The 19,612-nt window shown below is 47.6% G+C and overlaps 3 protein-coding genes across 3 annotated transcripts; 1 reads left to right on the top strand and 2 right to left on the bottom strand.

Moving 5' to 3' along the window:
• Nucleotides 1–6,982: 6,982 nt before the first annotated feature.
• PC9H_011744 (uncharacterized protein) lies at nucleotides 6,983–8,510 on the bottom strand (the record flags this gene model as incomplete). The annotated part of the gene is given in 6 exon segments (XM_036781226.1): nucleotides 6,983–7,151; nucleotides 7,379–7,673; nucleotides 7,688–7,914; nucleotides 7,974–8,040; nucleotides 8,091–8,326; nucleotides 8,407–8,510. 6 exon segments carry the CDS (start codon nucleotides 8,508–8,510, stop codon nucleotides 6,983–6,985), a joined length of 1,098 nt encoding a protein of 365 aa, XP_036627081.1.
• A 1,945-nt stretch (nucleotides 8,511–10,455) lies between these two features.
• On the top strand, nucleotides 10,456–14,414 carry PC9H_011745 (uncharacterized protein; the record flags this gene model as incomplete). The annotated part of the gene is made up of 5 exons (XM_036781227.1): nucleotides 10,456–10,915; nucleotides 10,978–11,542; nucleotides 11,593–14,150; nucleotides 14,206–14,313; nucleotides 14,371–14,414. The coding sequence occupies 5 exons, from the start codon at nucleotides 10,456–10,458 to the stop codon at nucleotides 14,412–14,414; spliced, it is 3,735 nt and encodes a 1,244-aa protein (XP_036627082.1).
• A 434-nt stretch (nucleotides 14,415–14,848) lies between these two features.
• On the bottom strand, nucleotides 14,849–19,299 carry GPH1 (Non-essential glycogen phosphorylase; the record flags this gene model as incomplete). Its single annotated transcript, XM_036781228.1, has 32 exons — nucleotides 14,849–14,935; nucleotides 14,986–15,068; nucleotides 15,125–15,183; nucleotides 15,241–15,391; nucleotides 15,447–15,465; nucleotides 15,518–15,546; nucleotides 15,598–15,762; nucleotides 15,819–15,884; nucleotides 16,000–16,090; nucleotides 16,143–16,175; nucleotides 16,232–16,249; nucleotides 16,306–16,536; nucleotides 16,586–16,611; nucleotides 16,663–16,685; nucleotides 16,740–16,804; nucleotides 16,859–16,887; nucleotides 16,943–16,987; nucleotides 17,037–17,096; nucleotides 17,148–17,196; nucleotides 17,287–17,311; nucleotides 17,372–17,421; nucleotides 17,480–17,605; nucleotides 17,662–17,684; nucleotides 17,735–17,845; nucleotides 17,896–17,979; nucleotides 18,035–18,248; nucleotides 18,310–18,410; nucleotides 18,466–18,643; nucleotides 18,696–18,850; nucleotides 18,907–18,978; nucleotides 19,078–19,170; nucleotides 19,227–19,299. The coding sequence occupies 32 exons, from the start codon at nucleotides 19,297–19,299 to the stop codon at nucleotides 14,849–14,851; spliced, it is 2,634 nt and encodes an 877-aa protein (XP_036627083.1).
• Between the last annotated feature and the right edge of the window lie 313 nt (nucleotides 19,300–19,612).

Raw genomic sequence — 19,612 nt, forward strand, 5'->3', positions numbered from 1 at the left:
GAAACACACCGTGTCTCATCAGCTGCTCGTCAAGGTATCAATATGTTCCATTGGGTTATTGATAGATCGTGTACTTACCCAGCTCAGTGCCATGAGGTTATTTCACTTCAAGGAGTATCATCCAACTCCAGTGGAGTACATGCACTATCCCTCTTCGTTTCCTAGTCGACAACGAAGCCAAATGTTGCTTCTTGGTCGCCCTGAATCCCCCCGGTCACACATATTGAGGCGATTGCGCTGCGATGAAGAGAGGCCAATGCCCGAAGTGCACCGACATCCGAAGCTCCCCATGGCTATTCAGTACGAAGCACTTGCTGTCGAGCGACATAGAAGTCCTTCTGCTCGGTCATACGCGCAAATGTATCCCACAGGCGTGTCTTCCCTCAACGAAAGACCACGCTGGATTCATGGGGGAACGACCTGTCAGACGAAAGAGTCTATCTATCTATCTATATTATTAAAACACAACGGTCCATAATGTTATGTAATCAAATTTAATGTTACATAATCAAAAAAGAGCGCTCACCTCATTGCTTCACAGAGCCTCACAGGGGGACAGGGGATGGATAGGGAATAGGGAACAAGGACCAGACTGAACTCTGGACTGTTAATGCTACCAGATCATGATAAGGGTAGCCATAAAGGCATCATGTCTTCACTCCCTCTGCATAACATACTTTAACAAATAAGCTTCAAGTACTCAGATTAAGCAATTCATCAAAACATTGAAGCAGGATATCAACAAAATGTAGATTGTAGGGTTATGCAGTTAGCATTCAATTGGAGCTTTGATCATTTATCTACAGCTGTAATTAATGTCTGAGATTGAACTTTGAGGTATCTTGGTTACTATTTTTTAGCCCAAAATCTGTACCTATGGGAGTAGCAAACTAAGCTATACAGGACTACAAGTAAGAGATATGACTAATAAGAAGGGATTAGCATACCTGAGAAATGTCCTTGCATGCATGCAAGTTTCATGGCAGATTTACTGTATTGAATACAGAGTGTTGGTAGGGGTGCTTACTAAATGAGGGTTCTGGGACACAGTGGCTGTAGATAACCATGGGGAGTGCTCTGACAAGCATTAACAATGACAACCAATGCCTCTCAATGTAAATCAGGGTGAAAAGTCTACTAATCTATTGAATATGAATCTTTTAGATAGATATATGTTATCAAGATCAGAACAGTGGCCAGGATTAGTAAGGGTACACCAGAAGGCTGTGGAAGAAAGAGAAAGGGAGTATGGAGGAGAGGGGAGGAAGTTGGAAGTTAGATGAGAATATTCAGTACCCATTTACACATCTGTACAGTAAACCTATCAGAGTGACTTACAACTTAACTATGATTTTGTGGTAGTACAATTGGGAGGTTTTACAATGTAACAATTGCATGATTAGAGGATGTCAGAGTTAGTGTAATGGTTGAAACAAAACGGTCAAAACACTACACCAGATATGCTGAGTTCCCCAAGCTGTTTGCCACCTGAAACTGTTACTGCAGAGAATGAACTTTTGAAGAATGCACTGTGGCAAGCAGGTCTTTGTTGTTCCATTTGTTTTCACCGTATATCACATCTGGCCTGTATACATACTCACTGAGTCACTAATCTACACCACCGTGGATGTCACATTGTTATTGCTTTCAGCCACAGCTTACATAAAGCTATTTACTTTTGAATTATACTGTATGGTATGCTATGGACTAACAAGCCTGCCCCTAAGCTGGAATTAGTGCTTATTCTTTTGTTTTGGTTTGTTAAGAGCCACACTTGCAGAGGGACTCAGGATACATGGACTGCGGGTGTGCGGTTCCACATAGAGGCGCAGGGGGAAATGAGGGAGCAAGGACGTACGGGCTTGGCTTCAGCTACTGGCTGCGCCTCCCACACTCTTGCATGCCCTGTATTTCCAGAGGAGGTCCTATGCGGGTACCGAGGGTATGGGTGAAGGTGAGGGATGGGAAGGAGAGACCTCAGTAGAGGTGGAGGTCTGAGTACGGAAAGGAACTAATATTTGAACTAAAGGTAACTGCATGTACGGCACAGGATATATCTACTGAAGAACACGCGGCGTCCGTGCGTTCACGAAACAGCAATGAGTCCGGTAGGAGTAAGTACAGCATGCTCGAATATGTACAAGTCCAAAGTCTGTAACATGTCTGTGTAGCCATGTGTATGCGCAGCCTGAGTCCGTAGCCGGAACACCTGTTAGTAGCCCCTAAGGGGCCTCCTGGATGTGCCTATAACACAGTTGCATTATTGGGGTGTCGGAGCTGAATCCTTCATATTGGTGGAATCATAATGTTTTGACCATTTTGTTTTGACTGTTACACCAACTCTGACATCCCCTATTATGAAGCTGTGCAATTTTGAGAGGATGCAAGTATGTTGGACTCTTTTCTTGAGTTCCCAAATCTCCAAATCTCCAAGTTCCATGAAAGTGTTACTGAGCAAATAGAACAGGTAAACATCAGGACTGTATAGCATGTATCAGCCCTTAGGGTAGCTTAGTTGTAACGGGCCATGGTCAGTTGCCAGGGGCTGCATAGCAAAAGCTGTCACAGTGGTTTGGAATAATACTGGGGAACACTCTGATCATTGTTGATAACAATGACTGATATCCCTTAGAGCAATTTAGGGGCATGAAGGGTAGATATGTATGTTAGCTGAAGCTTTCATGTAATATTTCCAGGCAAAGTGAGTGGTTAGCAGATTAGATGTATAGTAAAGATGAGGGATTATGAAAAATCATATTTACATATAAACTCTGCCCCAATGACTCCCAACCCCTTTTTTTCTATAAATCTGAGGAAAACTGTGTGATAAATGAAGTGAATACCATCCCTGATTCAATGGGAGCATGAAAACAGGGGAGGGTGGAAGGGATTGTTACACGCCAAAGGTGCGGGATGCAACGGGCGACTTCCGAGGTCCACGAGACAGAGAAGAGAGCTGAGAGACGGTGAGTCAACCTGAACCAGTGTTGACGAGATGAAGGTACAGGAGTCGAGTGGTGGAGTACAAGTACGATATGCGGGAAACACTGACAGGAGTCCGTAGTGGTAACAACTACAAGCATAGGGCATAAGAGATACAGGTGAGTGCATAGTAATCTACGAAAGGCCGTGAACTAAGTAGAATGTCCATGAATAGCTAGAACAGCCATGACCACAAAGGGCCTGACCCTCACACGGGACATCAACAAGATTTTAAGATGTATTCAATGAATGGTATCCCAAAGCCACAGTCCCTGATTTGAGTTGTCTACATTATATCTATCATAGCCTGAGTCTCATGCGTGACGAAGTCACGGGCCTGAAACTTGTATATTATTAAAACACAATGGTCCATAATGTTATGTAATCAAATTTAATGTTACATAATCAAAAAAGAGCGCTCACCTCAGAGCCACACAGGGGGACAGGGGATGAATAGGGAATAGGGAACAAGGACTACCAGACTGAAACTCTGGACTGTCAATGCTACCAGATTATGATAAGGGTAGACGTAAAGGCATCATGTCTTCTCTCCCTCTGCATAACATACTTTAACAAATAAGCTTCAAGTACTCAGATTGAGCAATTCATCAAAACATTGAAGCAGGATATCAACAAAATGTAGACTGTAGGGTTATGCAGTTAGCATTCAATTGGAGCTTTGATCATTTATCTACAGCTGTAATGTCTGAGATTGAACTTTGAGGTATCTTGGTTACTATTTTTTAACCCAAAATCTGTACCTATGGGAGTAGCAAACTAAGCTATACAAGACTACAAGTAAGAGATATGACTAATAAGAAGGGATTAGCATACCTGAGAAATGTCCTTGCATGCATGCAAGTTTCATGGCAGATTTACTGTATTGAATACAGAGTGTTGGTAGGGGTCCTTACTAAATGAGGGTTCTGGGACACAGTGGCTGTAGATAACCATGGGGAGTGCTCTGACAAGCATTAACAATGACAACCAACACCTCTCAATGTAAATCAGGGTGAAAAGTCTACTAATGCATTGAATATGAATCAAATAGGAAATAGGGGAGGAACTACTCAACTGTAAATGACCACAACTTATTGTAAGTATGCAATAAAGACATTAGTACTTCAGAGTTTTTGCGTAGAATATTTCAACTATCAGTCAAGTTAAGGGATCAGAATTAACTCTTCCCATTGAATCTCAAGACTCATGATAAGTAAGCTGCTTATGTAGTAGAACATCTTTAAGATAGTCAGAAAACAGGGGTGGCAGGGGTGGTGAAAGCAAAAGATGATCATGATCAAATAACTTGGATTTTGATGGTAGTGGGGTGGGATAGGAGTATAGTATTCAAGTGTAGAAGGAGATCAGGGAGTATGAGTAGAAGAGGAGAGGAGAGATAGAGGAGAGAAAGGGAGTATGGAGGAGAGGGGAGGAAGTTGGAAGTTAGATGAGAGTATTCAGTACCCATTTACACATCTATACAGTAAACCTCTCAGAGTGACTTACAACTTAACTATGATTTTGTGGTAGTACAATTGGGAGGTTTTACAATGTAACAATTGCATAATTAGAGGTTGTCAGAGTTAGTGTACATAATGGTTGAAACAAAACAGTCAAAACACTACACCAGATATGCTGAGTTCCCCAAGCTGTTTGCCACCTGAAACTGTTACTGCAGAGAACAAACTTTTGAAGAATGCACTGTGGCAAGCAGGTCTTTGTTGTTCCATTTGTTTTCACTGTATATCACATCTGGCCTGTATACATACTCACTGAGTCACCAATCTACACCACCGTGGATGTCACATTGTTATTGCTTTCAGCCACAGCTTACATAAAGCTATTTACTTTTGAATTACACCGTATGGTATGCTATGGACTAACAAGCCTGCCCCTAAGCTGGAATTAGTGCTTATTCTTTTGTTTCAGTTTGTTAAGAGCCACACTTGCAGAGGGACTCGGGGATGCATGGACCATGGGTGTGCAGTTCCACGTAGAGGCGCGGGGGGAAACAAGGGAGCAAGGACGTACAGGCTTGGCTTCAGCTACTGGCTGCGCCTCCCACACTCTTGCATGCCCTGTATTTCCAGAGGAGGTCCTACACAGGTACCGAGGGTATGGGCGGAGGCGAGGGATGCGAAGGAGAGACCTCAGTAGAGGCGGAGGTGCGAGTACGGAAAGGAACTAATATTCGAACTAAAGGTAACTGCATGTACGGTACAGGAAATATATACTGGGGAACATGTGCCGTCTGTGCGTTCACAAAACAGCAATGAGTCCGGTAGGAATAAGTACAGTGTGCTTGAATATGTACAAGTCCAAAGTCTGTGACATGTCTGTGTAGCCGCATGTATGTGCAGCCTGAGTCTGTAGCCGGAACGCCTGTTAGTAGCCCCTAAGGGGCCTCCTGGATGCGCCTATAACACGGTTGCATTATTGGGGTGTCAGAGCTGAATCCTTCATATTGGTGGAATCATAATGTTTTGACCATTTTGTTTTGACTGTTACACCAACTCTGACATCCCCTATTATGAAGCTGTGCAATTTTGAGAGGATGCAAGTATGTTGGACTCTTTTCTTGAGTTCCCAAATCTCCAAATCTCCAAGTTCCATGAAAGTGTTACTGAGCAAATAGAACAGGTAAACATCAGGACTGTATAGCATGTATCAGCCCTTAGGGTAGCTTAGTTGTAACAGGCCATGGTCAGTTGCCAGGGGCTGCATAGCAAAAGCTGTCACAGTGGTTTGGAATAATATTGGGGAACACTCTGACCATTGTTGATAACAATGACTGATATCCCTTAGAGCAATTTAGGGGGGGTAGATATGTATGTTAGCTCAAGCTTTCATGTAATATTTCCAGGCAAAGTGAGTGGTTAGCAGATTAGATGTATAGTAAAGATGAGGGATTATGAAAAATAATATGTACCTACAAACTCTGCCCCAATGACTCCCAACCCCTTTTTTCTATGAGACACACTTACCGCTCAAAATACATCCAATTTAAGCAGAGCAGAGTTTTATTCCATGTCCTTTTATGTTATTCTTAACTATAAATCTGAGGGAAATTGTGTGATAAATGAAGTGAACACCACCCCTAATTCAATGGGAGCACTAGAACAGGGGAATAGTGGAGGGTGGAAGGGATTGTCATGCACTGAAGACACAGGACATCAACAAGATTTTAAGATGTATTCAATGAATGGGATTCATATATGTATCCCAAAGCCACAGTCTCTGATTTGAGTTTTCTGCATTACTGTATCATTTCGACTGTAGGTTCAGTAACACATAACGGTCACGTGTGAACTGAACCTCGGTGGGTGTTCGTAACAGGTAACACTGGCGAGTGAACCTCTTAGGGGCTTAGTAACATATTTCCGGAAAATGGCTAAAAATCGAATAAATTATCTCAGGCAAATTTGAGGGCTCTAAAGTGTCTCATATAACTTCAGTTTTCATTGAACATCATAACAGTAGTCTAAAGTGGCCATAAACACCCTGACTAACCCCAAAATCCCAGTGAACATGAACCTCAACCTTACAGTGTAATGTGTTACACGGGTTTGTGAACCTCTTCTTGGGTGAACATGTGCTGTGATGCGTAACAGGCCATGAACCTACGGTCAAAATGAATATCTATCATGGAAGCCTGAGTCCCATGCGTGACGAAGTCACGGGCCTGAAACTTGTTACGTTATAAGTCTTGGTCGTACGGCAAAGAGAGCCGCTTACATGGGTTTCGGACACCCAAACAGCGTGTGTTACCATCGCCATGTTTTCAAGATGTTTGCTCGACGAAGTTCGCAGTAAGCGGTTTGGTGACTGCACTGAAAAGCGGTCACTATGACAGCCGGATTCCCGCCTGGACTTCTAAATCTGGACGAACGCACCGAGCGCTGCAGCGTTCTCGCTGTTTGTCACGTCGCGGCCAGGCATTCAAGTTGCTCATTCTGGATCAAACATCGTACATTGGTATGAAAATAACAACTCTTGACCTTCACTCTACCAAAGAAACGAGAAGCGGCATCTGAGTTCCTTCGCTCATTTTCCCTTTGACCACAGGGACCATGAATCCGGCTGGAAGCCGTAATATTTCCACGCCCTCGGGCACCGAGAATTCGAACTTTTCCATTATTTCTACCAAGAGAGCTTGTAGCTCTATGACGCTGCGATAGAATGGATGTCACTGATGTCAGAAGTAAGCATACGGGAGAAGGGCACTCACGCGAAACGCCACCCAATACATCCGCGAACGCCGCTAGCTATGATTGCAAGGGAGAAACGACATGAGCAGGTTGGGCAGATGGATGATAATTTGGGTTCACATACAGAAGGTCATCCTGTTGAAACCATTTTAGCGAGGTAGAGGATTTCAAGGGGAAAGGGGACACACAAGTTCGCATAGACTCCAACCGTAGTCTGTTTCTCCTTCGACATCTCGAGAAACCTTTGAGGGTTCCAGGATTCTGCGTCGTCCCCCCAGACAGACCGCAGTCTGTTGTATCCACAGATAGATATTGAGAAGTCCTGGCCCTTACTTACATGGAGTTCCTTGATGGTTTGCCCGTCACTAGTGACTACAGGCACAGCCAAAGGAACTATATCATCTTCCTCTGCCGTGCGGGATATTGCAGGAAGAATAGGGTGAAAACGCAGGGTTTCCTGTAGAGAGTCAATTGGGTAAATGTCTTTGAGCCCATACTCAGAGACAGAATGTGTCGGAAACCCAACCATACCTTGATGGTGGCATTGGTGTATGACAAGGAATCTAGGTCGGCGATGGTGAAGGCTGCTTCAGCTGGGAGCTGAGCTCGCAGTGCTCGAATCTCTTCCCTTATCCTCTTCTGGTCGTCCGGATGTTTAGCGAGCTCGTATAACATCCAGCTCAGCGAAGACGCCACAGTATCGTGTCCGGCTAAGATAATTGTCCTGTTTGGGTGGTACGAGTGTCTTAGAAGTAAAGCGTATATCGATCACAACCAACTCACCCCATTTGTGACAATACTTCGTCTTCGTCCAGTCGGTACTGAGGGTCTTCCGAGGCGTTAGCCCGGACTAAATAATAGATAAGCAAGGAAATATATAGTACATCGTGGATAACTCACATAATACACTCATGAAATCCCGTCGGGGTTCATTCTCTGGGGTAATTTCCATACTTGATATCTTCTGAGTAACCAGTTCCTTAGCGACTCTCCGGGACACAGTCTTGAAATGTCGGAATCGGAGAAACTCCTTCGTTGGTATATACTCAACGAATCTGAGAATGGGTGTGGGTATGTAGCGCCATAAGGCTTTGAAAAGGACGTTCCATTTCGGGGGGCAGGCGCGGGCAGTGGCACTGAGATGCGAGTGGGGATGAGATCATCCAAAGGGCCGTTGGAAGATGTCGATCATACACAGTGAGAACATTGAACGTACAAGAGGTTATCCATAGACTTAGATAATTCGTTCTGCGCGTCGTCCAAAGCCCCGAAGTGGTAATGAAACGCCGCTGGGTAAGGGTAAGTGAGCACGTCTAACATGGAGGGATGCTTAACATGCCTTCTCCAATAGCGTCTAAAGTGCACCGGGCCATCCAAGAGGATATATTGAATCTACCTTCCCCACACTGAATCTGATCTTTCCACTTCCTGGTCATCTGGGAGGCTTATCATCATTATACTTAGACAATGACCGAACAAACATGCACTTACACGGGAACCTACAGTTTGGAATATCGGAAGGAAGCCTCGCAACTGTTGAGCTGCGAACGCTGGATTCACAACTTTCCTGTGGCGCTTGTGCACATTCCCTACAAGATGAAAGAGGTTGAATATCAAATCAATGTAGCTGATCGATCCATACCCGATGCCCAAAGGATACCTCTCCCGAACATATTGCGGTTCATTTGAGTGACATCGGCACGTTTCTTGTAACGGTAGCCCGAGGTATGAATAATATGCTGAATCGCGCGAGGGTCCGCTGTGAAGAAGGTTGATCGCTACTAGATCGTCTGTTATCTGCGCTGTGGTGCTCAAGTGCAGAAACTTACCCCGTAGCAAGAGCTGATGCGAAATGTGGTACCGTATTCACGTAACCAGGCAAATTCCGAGTCACCAACCTGGCTCTGTCCAAGTAAACGGTGTTCGTTTCCTGCCAGTTAATCAGTACTTCGGTTCACAGCAGATGTCAAGTATCCTACCAAGTAACCATGACGTTATCGGTGGGCCTTTCAAACGCTTGAGAAAGGTATTTTTGCGGCGGTTGAAGAGGGCCGCAAGGGTACAAAAGACTGCGGCTGCAAAGGAGTAGAGAAGGAAGCTCATTGCTCGATTCATAGCCTTTCGAATAGCAAGGCTCCCCATTTTATACGGGCGTTCGAATGTCTGAGTAAGCACGGTCATGCTGCAACGCCGCTATCAAGGTTATGATGGGGGAGGCGAACGAGCGCACTGGATCCACAAAGTACAAGGGGTTAAGCTTCCAAGGTAGGCATTTCCAAGGTGGGCATTCCTTCTAGTGGGACAGGACCCTCAGGGGAGTACCAGGAGGCCGAAGCGGGGGCTGGTTTGTGTTGGGGCCAATGTAAGCATCGTCTCATGCTTGTAGTGTCTTCAAAATAACGGATTCCGAGCGGACACTTGCGGGTCGCCTTCAACCCCTTCGATTGAAGTGCGATCGTAACGCTAGCTGAAGTCTTCTGCAATGAGAGAAGCTAGAGTCCATGAAATGGTAGAAGTGCACCGACACTCGAGGCTTGCCAGGTGTCATGGAAGGATTTCTGTGTGGTCATCCACGCAAACATTCGCACCCATTGCGCAAAGAATCGAGCACTTCCCATGGGAAAAATACGTCAACGGGTGGACCCACGGTATAAGTATTGGCCATACTTGATGGCACTTAGATAGTACTGAGAGACTAACTTGCAATGTACACGGATGACCCGGAGGATGACCGGATATCGTCTGTCGTCGTCGTCGTCGTCGTTGCGCATTATCAGAGCAGTGAGCTACAGAGATTTTGACGGGATAACGTCCATGTTGCGCACACAGAAGTGCAGAACCAGGCTCAACGACAATATGAAGTTCGTGGCTTAGTTACGTGAGGCCTAAGTCTGGACATCGACATTAATGAAATGTTAAGTTTAGCTGCCGTGCCTTATCTGGTGAGTGAATGTCAGCCTAGCTTTCAATGGAAACCGATTGATTCGCGCACTGGAAGCCACAACGGAGGCAGCAGTTCAGGTGGATTTAGTGGTACGACGAGACTGCACGGAATTTTCTCACGACCCCATAGTATGATTGCTCTGTGCTTGGCGAATTTTCCCACACGGTATGGTTGAACCTGTCACATCCACTTCAAATTCGTTCAAGTCCTCCATATCATAGACTTTGGCTTGTGAGTTCCAGGGCGCCGTTCCTTGGAAAGACTATTGACGAAATTCAAGTTTAATAGTTGACGCCAAACCACCATCTTCTCGAAATCGCGATGCCCTCTTTCTTGTCCAAGGTTTTTGGTCGCAAGAAGGACGAGAAGGAGGAGTCCAACGGTCGCGCTTCCGAGTCGTCGTTGCTGGAGGGGAAGTTTGAGGCTGTGTCGCCGAATGTGTCACCGACGGCCGCCATATTCTCTGAAAACGGCCATGGCAAAGAGAAGGAAAAGGAGAGAGACCTCGGGTTCAGTCTTTTCAAGGCAAAGTCCAACACCCCAACAGTTACTTCTCCCACTTCGCCTTCTGCTCAGAAACATGGCGACTTTCTCCAGCTGTCCCTGAATCTATCTTCTACACCCAAGGACGAGTCTAACTCCCGTCCTATGGGCTCGGTTTTCGACGCGGACCCCGATGCTCAGATTTTGCTCTCAGAGAGCGTTATTGGGGAACGAAGGTTGACCCCCCAGGAAAGCATTACTTTAGTTCGCGCTTCTAGTCAAGCAATTACTGCTCGGGGTACGTCGGTCATGCCAGAAGAATCTATATTCTCACCTCCTTATTGTTTTGGCTGATTACAGGCCTCGAAACCCTTGGAATCATGCATCCGCATTGGTATTCGGCTTCGCCTGACGTTCAACGGAGACTCATATCCCTCTTCATACATTCTTTATCTCCCAATGCCTCCAAAAACACGCTCCTTTCAACCTCATCGTCTCCTCAATCCGCGTTCGAGTCCGAAATTCAATTTACCCGTTCCCCGCACGACGTTGCGGCCGTACTGCGCTGGGGGTTGCGCCACCTGAAGCTTGAAGGACAAGCCTTCGGCAAGAATGAAGCCTGGTACAAGGACTTCTTGCAAGCTGAACGGGCATCCAAGTACCCTCCCGGCGCGTTCTCTGATCAACTCGTACCTTTGCTACCAAAGGCCCACTTAGATGCCCTGAAATCCACACTCGAAATAATGACATCTCTGGCTGCGCACACCGAGGCGAACAGCACCTCCGGAAGCAAACTTTCGAAGCTGTTTGGCCTGTGGTTGGTTAGCATACCGAGAGTGGAGGCTACTGATGACTGGGCATCATTCTATGCCCGTTGGGAACGGTCAGGCCGCATCCTAGAGCATCTCTTCTTGGCGTACATCAGGTATAGTTGACCATTCTTTCCGGGTGATATATATATTGAGATTCGTATAGGGATGAAAACCGCAGCCTTCGTATGCCAACGCGTCTTACCGAACTTGTTGAGCGATACCCCTTTAGCAAGACACCCGCTGACGGTGACCTACTCCCCCGCCCTCGTTTCTCCACTCGCAGCTTCAACTCACTGTTCGTTCGCATCGAAACCCAGACGCCTACGCCCGATATCGCGAGATCCTCATTCCACCCACTCGTCTTGCTTGTTGAAGCTTTCAAGGCGGATGCCGATGCGGATGCCCCTGGAGAACAGCAAAGTCTTTGGGAGATACTCAAGAAGGCAGCGATGACGGAAAGCGTGACGGCGCCTCAACTAAACCAGATCTTCGCTGAGGACACCATTCGATTGTTGTCCCTCATCCCAGTCGATAAGGACTATGTACCCTTGGTTGATTCTCTCCTCCCTGGATCCCGCAAGCGCTCTATCTCTCTTGGTGCCGCCGAAAGGAACCAGCAGACCAAGACTGCCCCCAACCCTCCCAACGTACACAATCGTGCCGTCACAGATGAGCCTACATCCCCGTCCAAAGTTCCTGATTGGGCAGAATTCTCTTCCGCTGGGTTCCAGTTGTCGACTGACATTGCACCTCTTTCTTTGGCGTTTTTGGACAAGGACGTCGAAGTCACCACTCCTAAGAAGGCAAGCAAGAAATCGAGAATTAGTCCAAACCCCGGCCGTGGCCGAAGATCTCTTGAAATCCGACCTACTCCTCAATCGGCGGAGGTGAAGGTGGTCTCACGCTCGAAGGCCGCGTCGATTATCCAGGTCGACGAAGCGTTCGTTGACTTCTGGAGCGACGCGTTGCTAGACCCTATTTCCTCTGATTGGCCTACTTTCGTTCTTTGCAAACTAAAAGCGTCAGTTCCAGGCTTGGTTGCTAACGATAAACGGGTCGAGTGGCTCGTTTTGGAGCAGGCGTTTGTGAAACCTCCCGCACCGGCTATACCAACTCAACCTGAAGTTACCGAGTCTGCTAAGCCTCGTGCTTCGTCTCCCCGACCTTCATTCAAGTCGGATTTCTCCGGTACTTTCTCCGCTACACGTAAACGATTCAGCATCTTCACGTCCAGCCGATCGAACTCCCGTCAAAGTATAGACAGCGTGTCGTCCCCCACGAAGGCTAAGAGTAGCCGGGGCAAGAAGTCCGCGAAGAGCCCGCAAGTCGGCGAGATGGGCGAGATATTGGCTGAGGAACCCGAGGAGACCGAGAAGATCAAGACTATCGAGAAGGTTGAAGCGAAGAAGGTTGCCGAAGCCCCGAAGATTAGAGTACCTTCGCCTAAGCCTAAGAAGTCCTTAGACTCGCGGAAATCGCTTGATGGTGGCAAAGGTGTTGCGGCGGGCGCTTCGTTGGTCGCTGCTGCTGCTCTAGCATCCGGAGCCGCAGCTGTGGCTGCAGCGGGCGAGCCAGCCAAACCTGATGAGGTTCCTGAGGCTGCCACCCCGGCTCCTGAGCCCGTACTCTCTGTGGATGCTGATCCAATTCCCGCTAGTGAGATTCTAGTCGTAGCGGAAGCCACCGCGGATGCCCCTGCCCCCGTCGAAGTTCCTGTGCCGTCTGAGACCATCGAGCCTGTACCTACCAAGGAAGACTCACAAGCCGTCGTTGCTCCTGAACCCCTCGTCCCTGCAACTATCGAACTCACCGAAGCCCCCATTGAAGCCATCTCCCAGTCGGTGGACACCCCAGAGCCGACGATCGCTGAACCCACCAAGGTCGAGGAACCAATTGTCGAAGACGAACCTGTGGAGGAACTTCCCCGTGAGGCGTCATCTGAACATGTTGCCGCGGCGCCTGTGGCCTCGGTTGCAGAGCCAATCATCGAGGCTGAGTCTACAGAAGAGCCAGAAGAGGTGGCATCAGTCCAGCAGACAGAGACCTCGGCAAAGGAGCCTGAGGTTGTTGGTATTCCAGAGCCTGTAGTCGATCTTGCACCTGCCACGCCGCAGCCTGAGCCCTTCGTTGAACTTGCGCCAGCAGAGCTCGCCCAAGAACCTGAGGCGTCGGTACCAACTGAAGAAACCACTCCTGAATTACCTCGGACAGAAGATGTCTCAAGTTCTGAGGCAATCACTCCCGAGGCTGTACCTATCGATTCGTCCGCGGTTTCTCCCTCAGAGCCAGAAATTTCATCTTCCTCGACCGACTTACCAGACGTACCCATCGTTGAAGCCGACTCGAACGTTGAAGATGGGAGGGCATCACTCGAGCCTATACACACCCAAACTGATAAGGCTAGCGAACGTTCGATACACGAACTGCCTGCTGAGGAGGAAGTCGATGCCTCGAGCAGCCTACCCCCAGCTCCTGAAGCAGTAGTGCTTGCCGGCGAGACTCCCGGACCGCAGATCGCCCTCAGCTCCAGCGAAGCGGCAACACTCTCCGAAGTGGCACACTCGAAGGTTGAAAGCGAACCGTCAGAATCTCAGGAGGTCACCGAGGCAACGGATGAGACAGAGGACAAGAGCACTGAGACACACCCAAATGGTAATGGAGCTGCGCCTGCCGCGCCGGAGGAGCCGGTCGATGGTGAAGATGATGGCGCCGATACAGAAGGTAGATCATCCAAATAGTCCTCTGTTCATTCCATCCTAATCCTCGTACCTATCAGATGTTACACAAGTCTCCGTCAAGGAGGTGATGGCTGATGTGCCAGAGACTGATGTGCCCCTTGTGGCTGAGGCATTGGACGAGGAACGTGCTGATGTTAACTCGGAAGGTAACTTCACCGCCGTTCTGTTATTTACGTGGCGGCTGAACTTGGCGTATCTTCCAGAGCGAACAGCGGAGGTCAGCCCCGTGCAAGCTGCTCCATCATAGACAGAGCAGTAGTGATATAGGTTTGAGGAGTTGGTGGATCTGATTGGTGGTGTTGATATACCCGTTATCATCTAGTTGGATATGACATTGGTTTCAGCTGACGCTTTAGTTATGCATTCGGCTTTTCGTTCACACTCTCTATTTTCGTACGCTGTTCCAAACGGCCTTTACGCGGCGTGCTTTGCCATCATATGCAACCCGTGCTTCATCATTAACATATACATGTCCCATACGCTTCCTTTCTCCTTCGGATAAAACGCTTCGCTTTACTCTATGCACATGTATCGGCGGCCTATATAATGCACACACATATCAACTCCCAAGGATATGTCGCATATAATTCTCGCTTGCTATTCGGAAGTTGCTCTACAACACGATATACTACATGTACAGTTATATTTTGCGAGAGTTTACTTATGTGCATGTCGAAGAGGTTAATCCTTTCCAACGGGAATTGGCTCCAGGTTCCAATACTCTTGGGCGTAATCCATGATGGCTCTGTCGGAACTGAACTTGCCCATCTATCGAACAAGTCAGGAAACGAAGCTCAACGTGTTGAAACGGCACGTACATTGGCAGTTGTGCAGATAGACTTTTTAACCCATTCATCGCGATCCAAGTAAGCCTCGTCAACCATGGCAAGAGCTCGAATGTCTATAGACGATAACGATTAGTGGTCTTTTCATTGGTTCGAGCGTAATGAAGCTCACAGGAGTCGAAGTCGTCTGTTACGAGGTAGTAATCACCTTGCCTGATGGTGTTGACAAGGCTAAATGTGAAGGAGGTCAAGATGAAGAAGGAACGTGGGTCGGGGAAATGGACTTACGGTTCATACACACCACCGTCTCCAAAGAGGCCGCCAGAAATCTGGTTGAGAACGTTGGCAAGGGGTGGGCAGGCCTCATCAACAGGGACAGGATGGTACATATGCTGGTAGCGAAGGTCTTCGACGGCAGGAGTAAGATGGCCAAAGAAGACTACATATCGTGATGTCAAACTAAAAGACCACCGTGAAGCAACTAAGTTACTCACAAACATTTTCCTCTCCAACCTACAACATTTAGAAAGTGAGTAATACATCTGCGAAATGCCAGAATATGTACCTCTTCAGCGATTTCGATGTTTGCACCGTCTTGGGACCAGTATAAGTAGGTAATCGCAACAAACAAAGGAACAAACGTACCGACGGTACCCACAAGCAAACCGCCGTTGAGACAGAACTTCATGTTGGATGTTCCAGAGGCCTCAGTACCAGCTGTAGAAATATGCTGGCTGATATCAGACGCCGGGATGAGTACTTCAGCCAGCGATACGGAATAATCGGGCAAGAAGTAAAGAGACAAGTAATCTGATAGGAGTTGGAGTTAATAGGGGAAACGCATCCCGGGACACGGCTTGCACTACCTTTGGTCTCTGGGTCAGCATTGATAACGCGAGCAACGTTAACGATGAGGCGAATTGTCTTGAAAACTATGAGTTCGAGTGGAGGTAAACTTATGAATGGACCATACCAGTTTCGCGATGTAGTCTGATATGATAGAATCCAAGTCAGTAACGAAAGGTACTACACAAAGCCGCTACTCACAAGCAGGCGCAGCTTTTCCAGCGAAGAATACGACCTTGGGGTTGACCTTCTTCCTTAGTGCAGGGGTCAAGGCCTTCAGCTCGAGGTATCTCTGAACGGCAGACATCAGGATCCATAGGATGGACGAGGCGGGGGAAATTTACGTGAATAACACCGAGGATGTTCAATGTTTGACGCTATGAAAGGCATCAGCCTCGTAGCTACAGGGAAAATAACACTGCCCGTCGCCCACCTTGTATTCATGGAGACGCTAGTAGCCAACAATTGTCAAGCATTGTAAGTAGGGTTGGAATCTAACCGACATACCTTGATTTGTACATCGAACATGGCATTGGTGTTAACTGTGAAGCCAAGAGTCGTCTCGATGTGGTGAGCCAATCTCTCCTTGTTGCGCTGCTTGATTGCGGCCCATTCCGCTCGGAAGCCTTTGTCTGCAGCATATTTAACGAGATCCTTGAGTTTGTACAAATCCTTGAGCCAGACACTCTTGTCGATCTTGAGGGTCGACGAAATGAGCTTGCTCAATTCTGGGTTACACTACAACCATGTTAGCGGGCAGTTATAGAGATACACGAATGCTGCTGACCTGGTCGAGCCAACGTCTCGGGGTGACTATGAAGGATGCTCAATATCTGTGATATGATGAGGCGAACATATACGTACTTCCGTTGGTCACATTGCCGAACCTAGAAAACATGTCAGCCCGCATACTTCAACAAAGCAAACAAAGCAGGACGCACTTGCTGACACCGAAGAACTCTACGAAGTCCTTGAGAATCGTAGTTTGCACAAGCTTACTGTGAAGCTTGGGTGTACACCAGTTAATACGGAGCAACGGAGAAATAACGAATATAATTACCTCCGCAACACCATTGATTCTTCTGCTACCTATAATCGAGATGTCAGGCTAACGCAAATACTGGTGACCGAAAGTGTTACGAACCGATGCAAGCTAAGTTAGCCATGCGGACCTGCTTAGGGAAACCCTCTGATGAAAGATTGTTAAAAGCGTAGGATCGAATGCGAGGTAGCTTTACCTTCTATCAAAGACATTCTAGCAAGTCTTTCGCGGTCGCCGGGGAACTTCTTCTCGACGGCTGAATGAAAGATTGGTCAAAGCGTTAGGGATTTCTGCCGATATAACCAACCTTGCAGGAAGATCCTAGCGGCGAAGGTGTTGGTGTTAGACACTGCTTTCTAAGGCAGGATCAACATATCACTTACATGTTCTACGTGAAAGATATGGTCGGTCATCAAGCCAATGATTCAGGATGATTCAGAACTTACAATATCATAGATGATTTGCATGTGCCTTGGTTGCAGAAGATTTCGTTAATATATACAATATGCCCGAAAGATGAAACGTCCTCACCTGGGTAGAATGTGCTCCATCAACGGAACCGGCCATTTCTCTAACGCTTCCTATAACAAAGGACGTTTTATCAAGATTGCTTCTGGCATTCAAGCGCGAGTGACCCACCGGCAACACGGTATGGTTAGTGAAGAAGAATACGTTAGTGACAATTTGCCAAGCGAAATTCCAGTCGAGGTCCTCTTCGTCAATGAGGATACGCATGAGCTCGGGAATAGCAAGGGTTGGGTGCGTCTGAGCATTCCTTGACATCAATATCTTCAATGTTTCAAATTAGCAGGACAACACACGTCATTCAGTTGGATGGCCACATCTATTGTACACGTCAGGGGGAAGGTCAGAGGGAATCTCAAGATTACGCACAGTCGGGGAACTCGTTGATCGACTTGCCAAGGTTCTTAAAGCGACGAATGATGTCGGCAAGAGAAGCAGCAGTCCAGAAGTATTGCTGCTTGAGACGAAGCTCTTTTCCGACTATGTTCAGTGTGAGCAAATCGGCAAATCAGGCTTCAAGCAACGCGTACATGTAGTATGATCGTTCGGATACAAGACGGAGGTGATGGCTGCAGCACTGTTTGAAGATTCGACTGCGCCCTCGTAATTTCCAGCTAAACAACATATCCTCATTAGTATTCAAAGACATGCCTATATCTACCAACATACCATTGAAGGAGTTCAGATCGAATCCTCGCTTGGGCTTACTCTCCCATAGCCTCAAGTTGTTGGTGTTCCTGGTGTTGCAGCCAGGAATCATGACGTCGTATGCGACAGCCAACACTTCCTGGCCTCCCGTCCACAACGCACGCCCATGGCCTTCTGAAAGTCGTTCGGACTGGCCGTAGAAACGAACTTCGTAGTTGACATCAATTCGAGGCAACTAAACGCGTAAAACGTTCAGATATATGCGCGTTGTTTCCACTCAACACATGGAAACATACCTCCCAGGGGTTTTGGTTGTCCAACCATGGGTCAGGCGCTTCGAGTTGGTTGCCCTCAGGCGAGATCAACTGCTGGAAGATACCATATTTGTATCGTAAACCTAACCGACAGAGACATAAGCAGCAGTTTGACACTCGCAGAAGCGATCGCCATACCGTATCCCCAAACGGGCAAATCTTGGGATGCGGAAGAATCAAGGTAGCAAGCCGCCAATCGGCCAAGACCACCATTACCAAGAGCGGCATCACGTTCTTCCTCGAGGAGGTCCTCCAAGGAGAATCCCAGTTGATTGATACCATCTTTGTATTGACTCTTCAAGTCGAGATTGAGTAGCTGCAGACAATTATCAGCTTTAGTAGTCGTGATTTCAGGGCAGGATACGTACAGCATTGTCAAGGGTTCTGCCCATGAGGAATTCCAGAGATAAATAATACGCCCTCTTGGGAGCCTTGCGCGTATAGTGGAGCTGGGTTTCGTTCCAGTTGACAAGCATGTTGTCCCGAACGGACAGAGCAGCGGCCTGGTATGCACCGAGGTTGTCTAAAGGCCTTGACAGTCAGGTACAAGCCTCAACGCGATAGACGTTGTCTACAGACCGAGATTGTATGCTTGACGTGCAAGAGAAGTCTGAACATGGTTCACGACAGACTTGGTGATGTCGCCAACGTCTATAGATAAGATTTAGCGTGAATGGGCGCGCATGGCGGCATTGGGCGCTCAACGCGGAGCCCCTTCTCCGCCCCTGATCAACGACGACAACGACGTACCTGCATCGACGCCTCTCATGTTGGTCTTCCAGACCGTCTCGTCGCCCCTTGGCCATTTCTCCTTTCCAGATGCATCAGTCTCGGGTGTATATCCTAAATCGCGACATCGTCAGCATCGTAGAGGTACCCAATCAATGGCCGAAACACACCGGTCAGGGTTCTGATATGTCGCCGCTGCCGCACTGGCTTTCCTATGGTCTTGGGATCGATGACAGAGGTCATGGTGGTCGATGGCAGAGAGCAGGGCCCTCAGTCTGGGGGTTTAAATACGGCTGAAGGAAGCCTTACAATCGGTCAGCAGATTTCACAGGGCAACACTCTCCCAGGGGTGGCGAAACTCTGGCAGATCAATTCGTCCCATCCTGCCCGACCTCGACCTCCACAACCGTAACTGACCGAATATATGCGTCATTTTTCCCTTCTTTATCTGATCTTATCAGTCTCGGGCCCCAAACGCCCAGACATTTCCCCGTACTCTACTTGTACAGTTTCGTTCAAGTTACTGAACGCGTGAGTGTCTCGTTCGTGGAGGTCC

This window comes from Pleurotus ostreatus (genome assembly GCF_014466165.1).
Source record: "Pleurotus ostreatus strain PC9 chromosome Unknown scaffold_9, whole genome shotgun sequence".
Lineage (NCBI taxonomy): Eukaryota > Fungi > Basidiomycota > Agaricomycetes > Agaricales > Pleurotaceae > Pleurotus > Pleurotus ostreatus.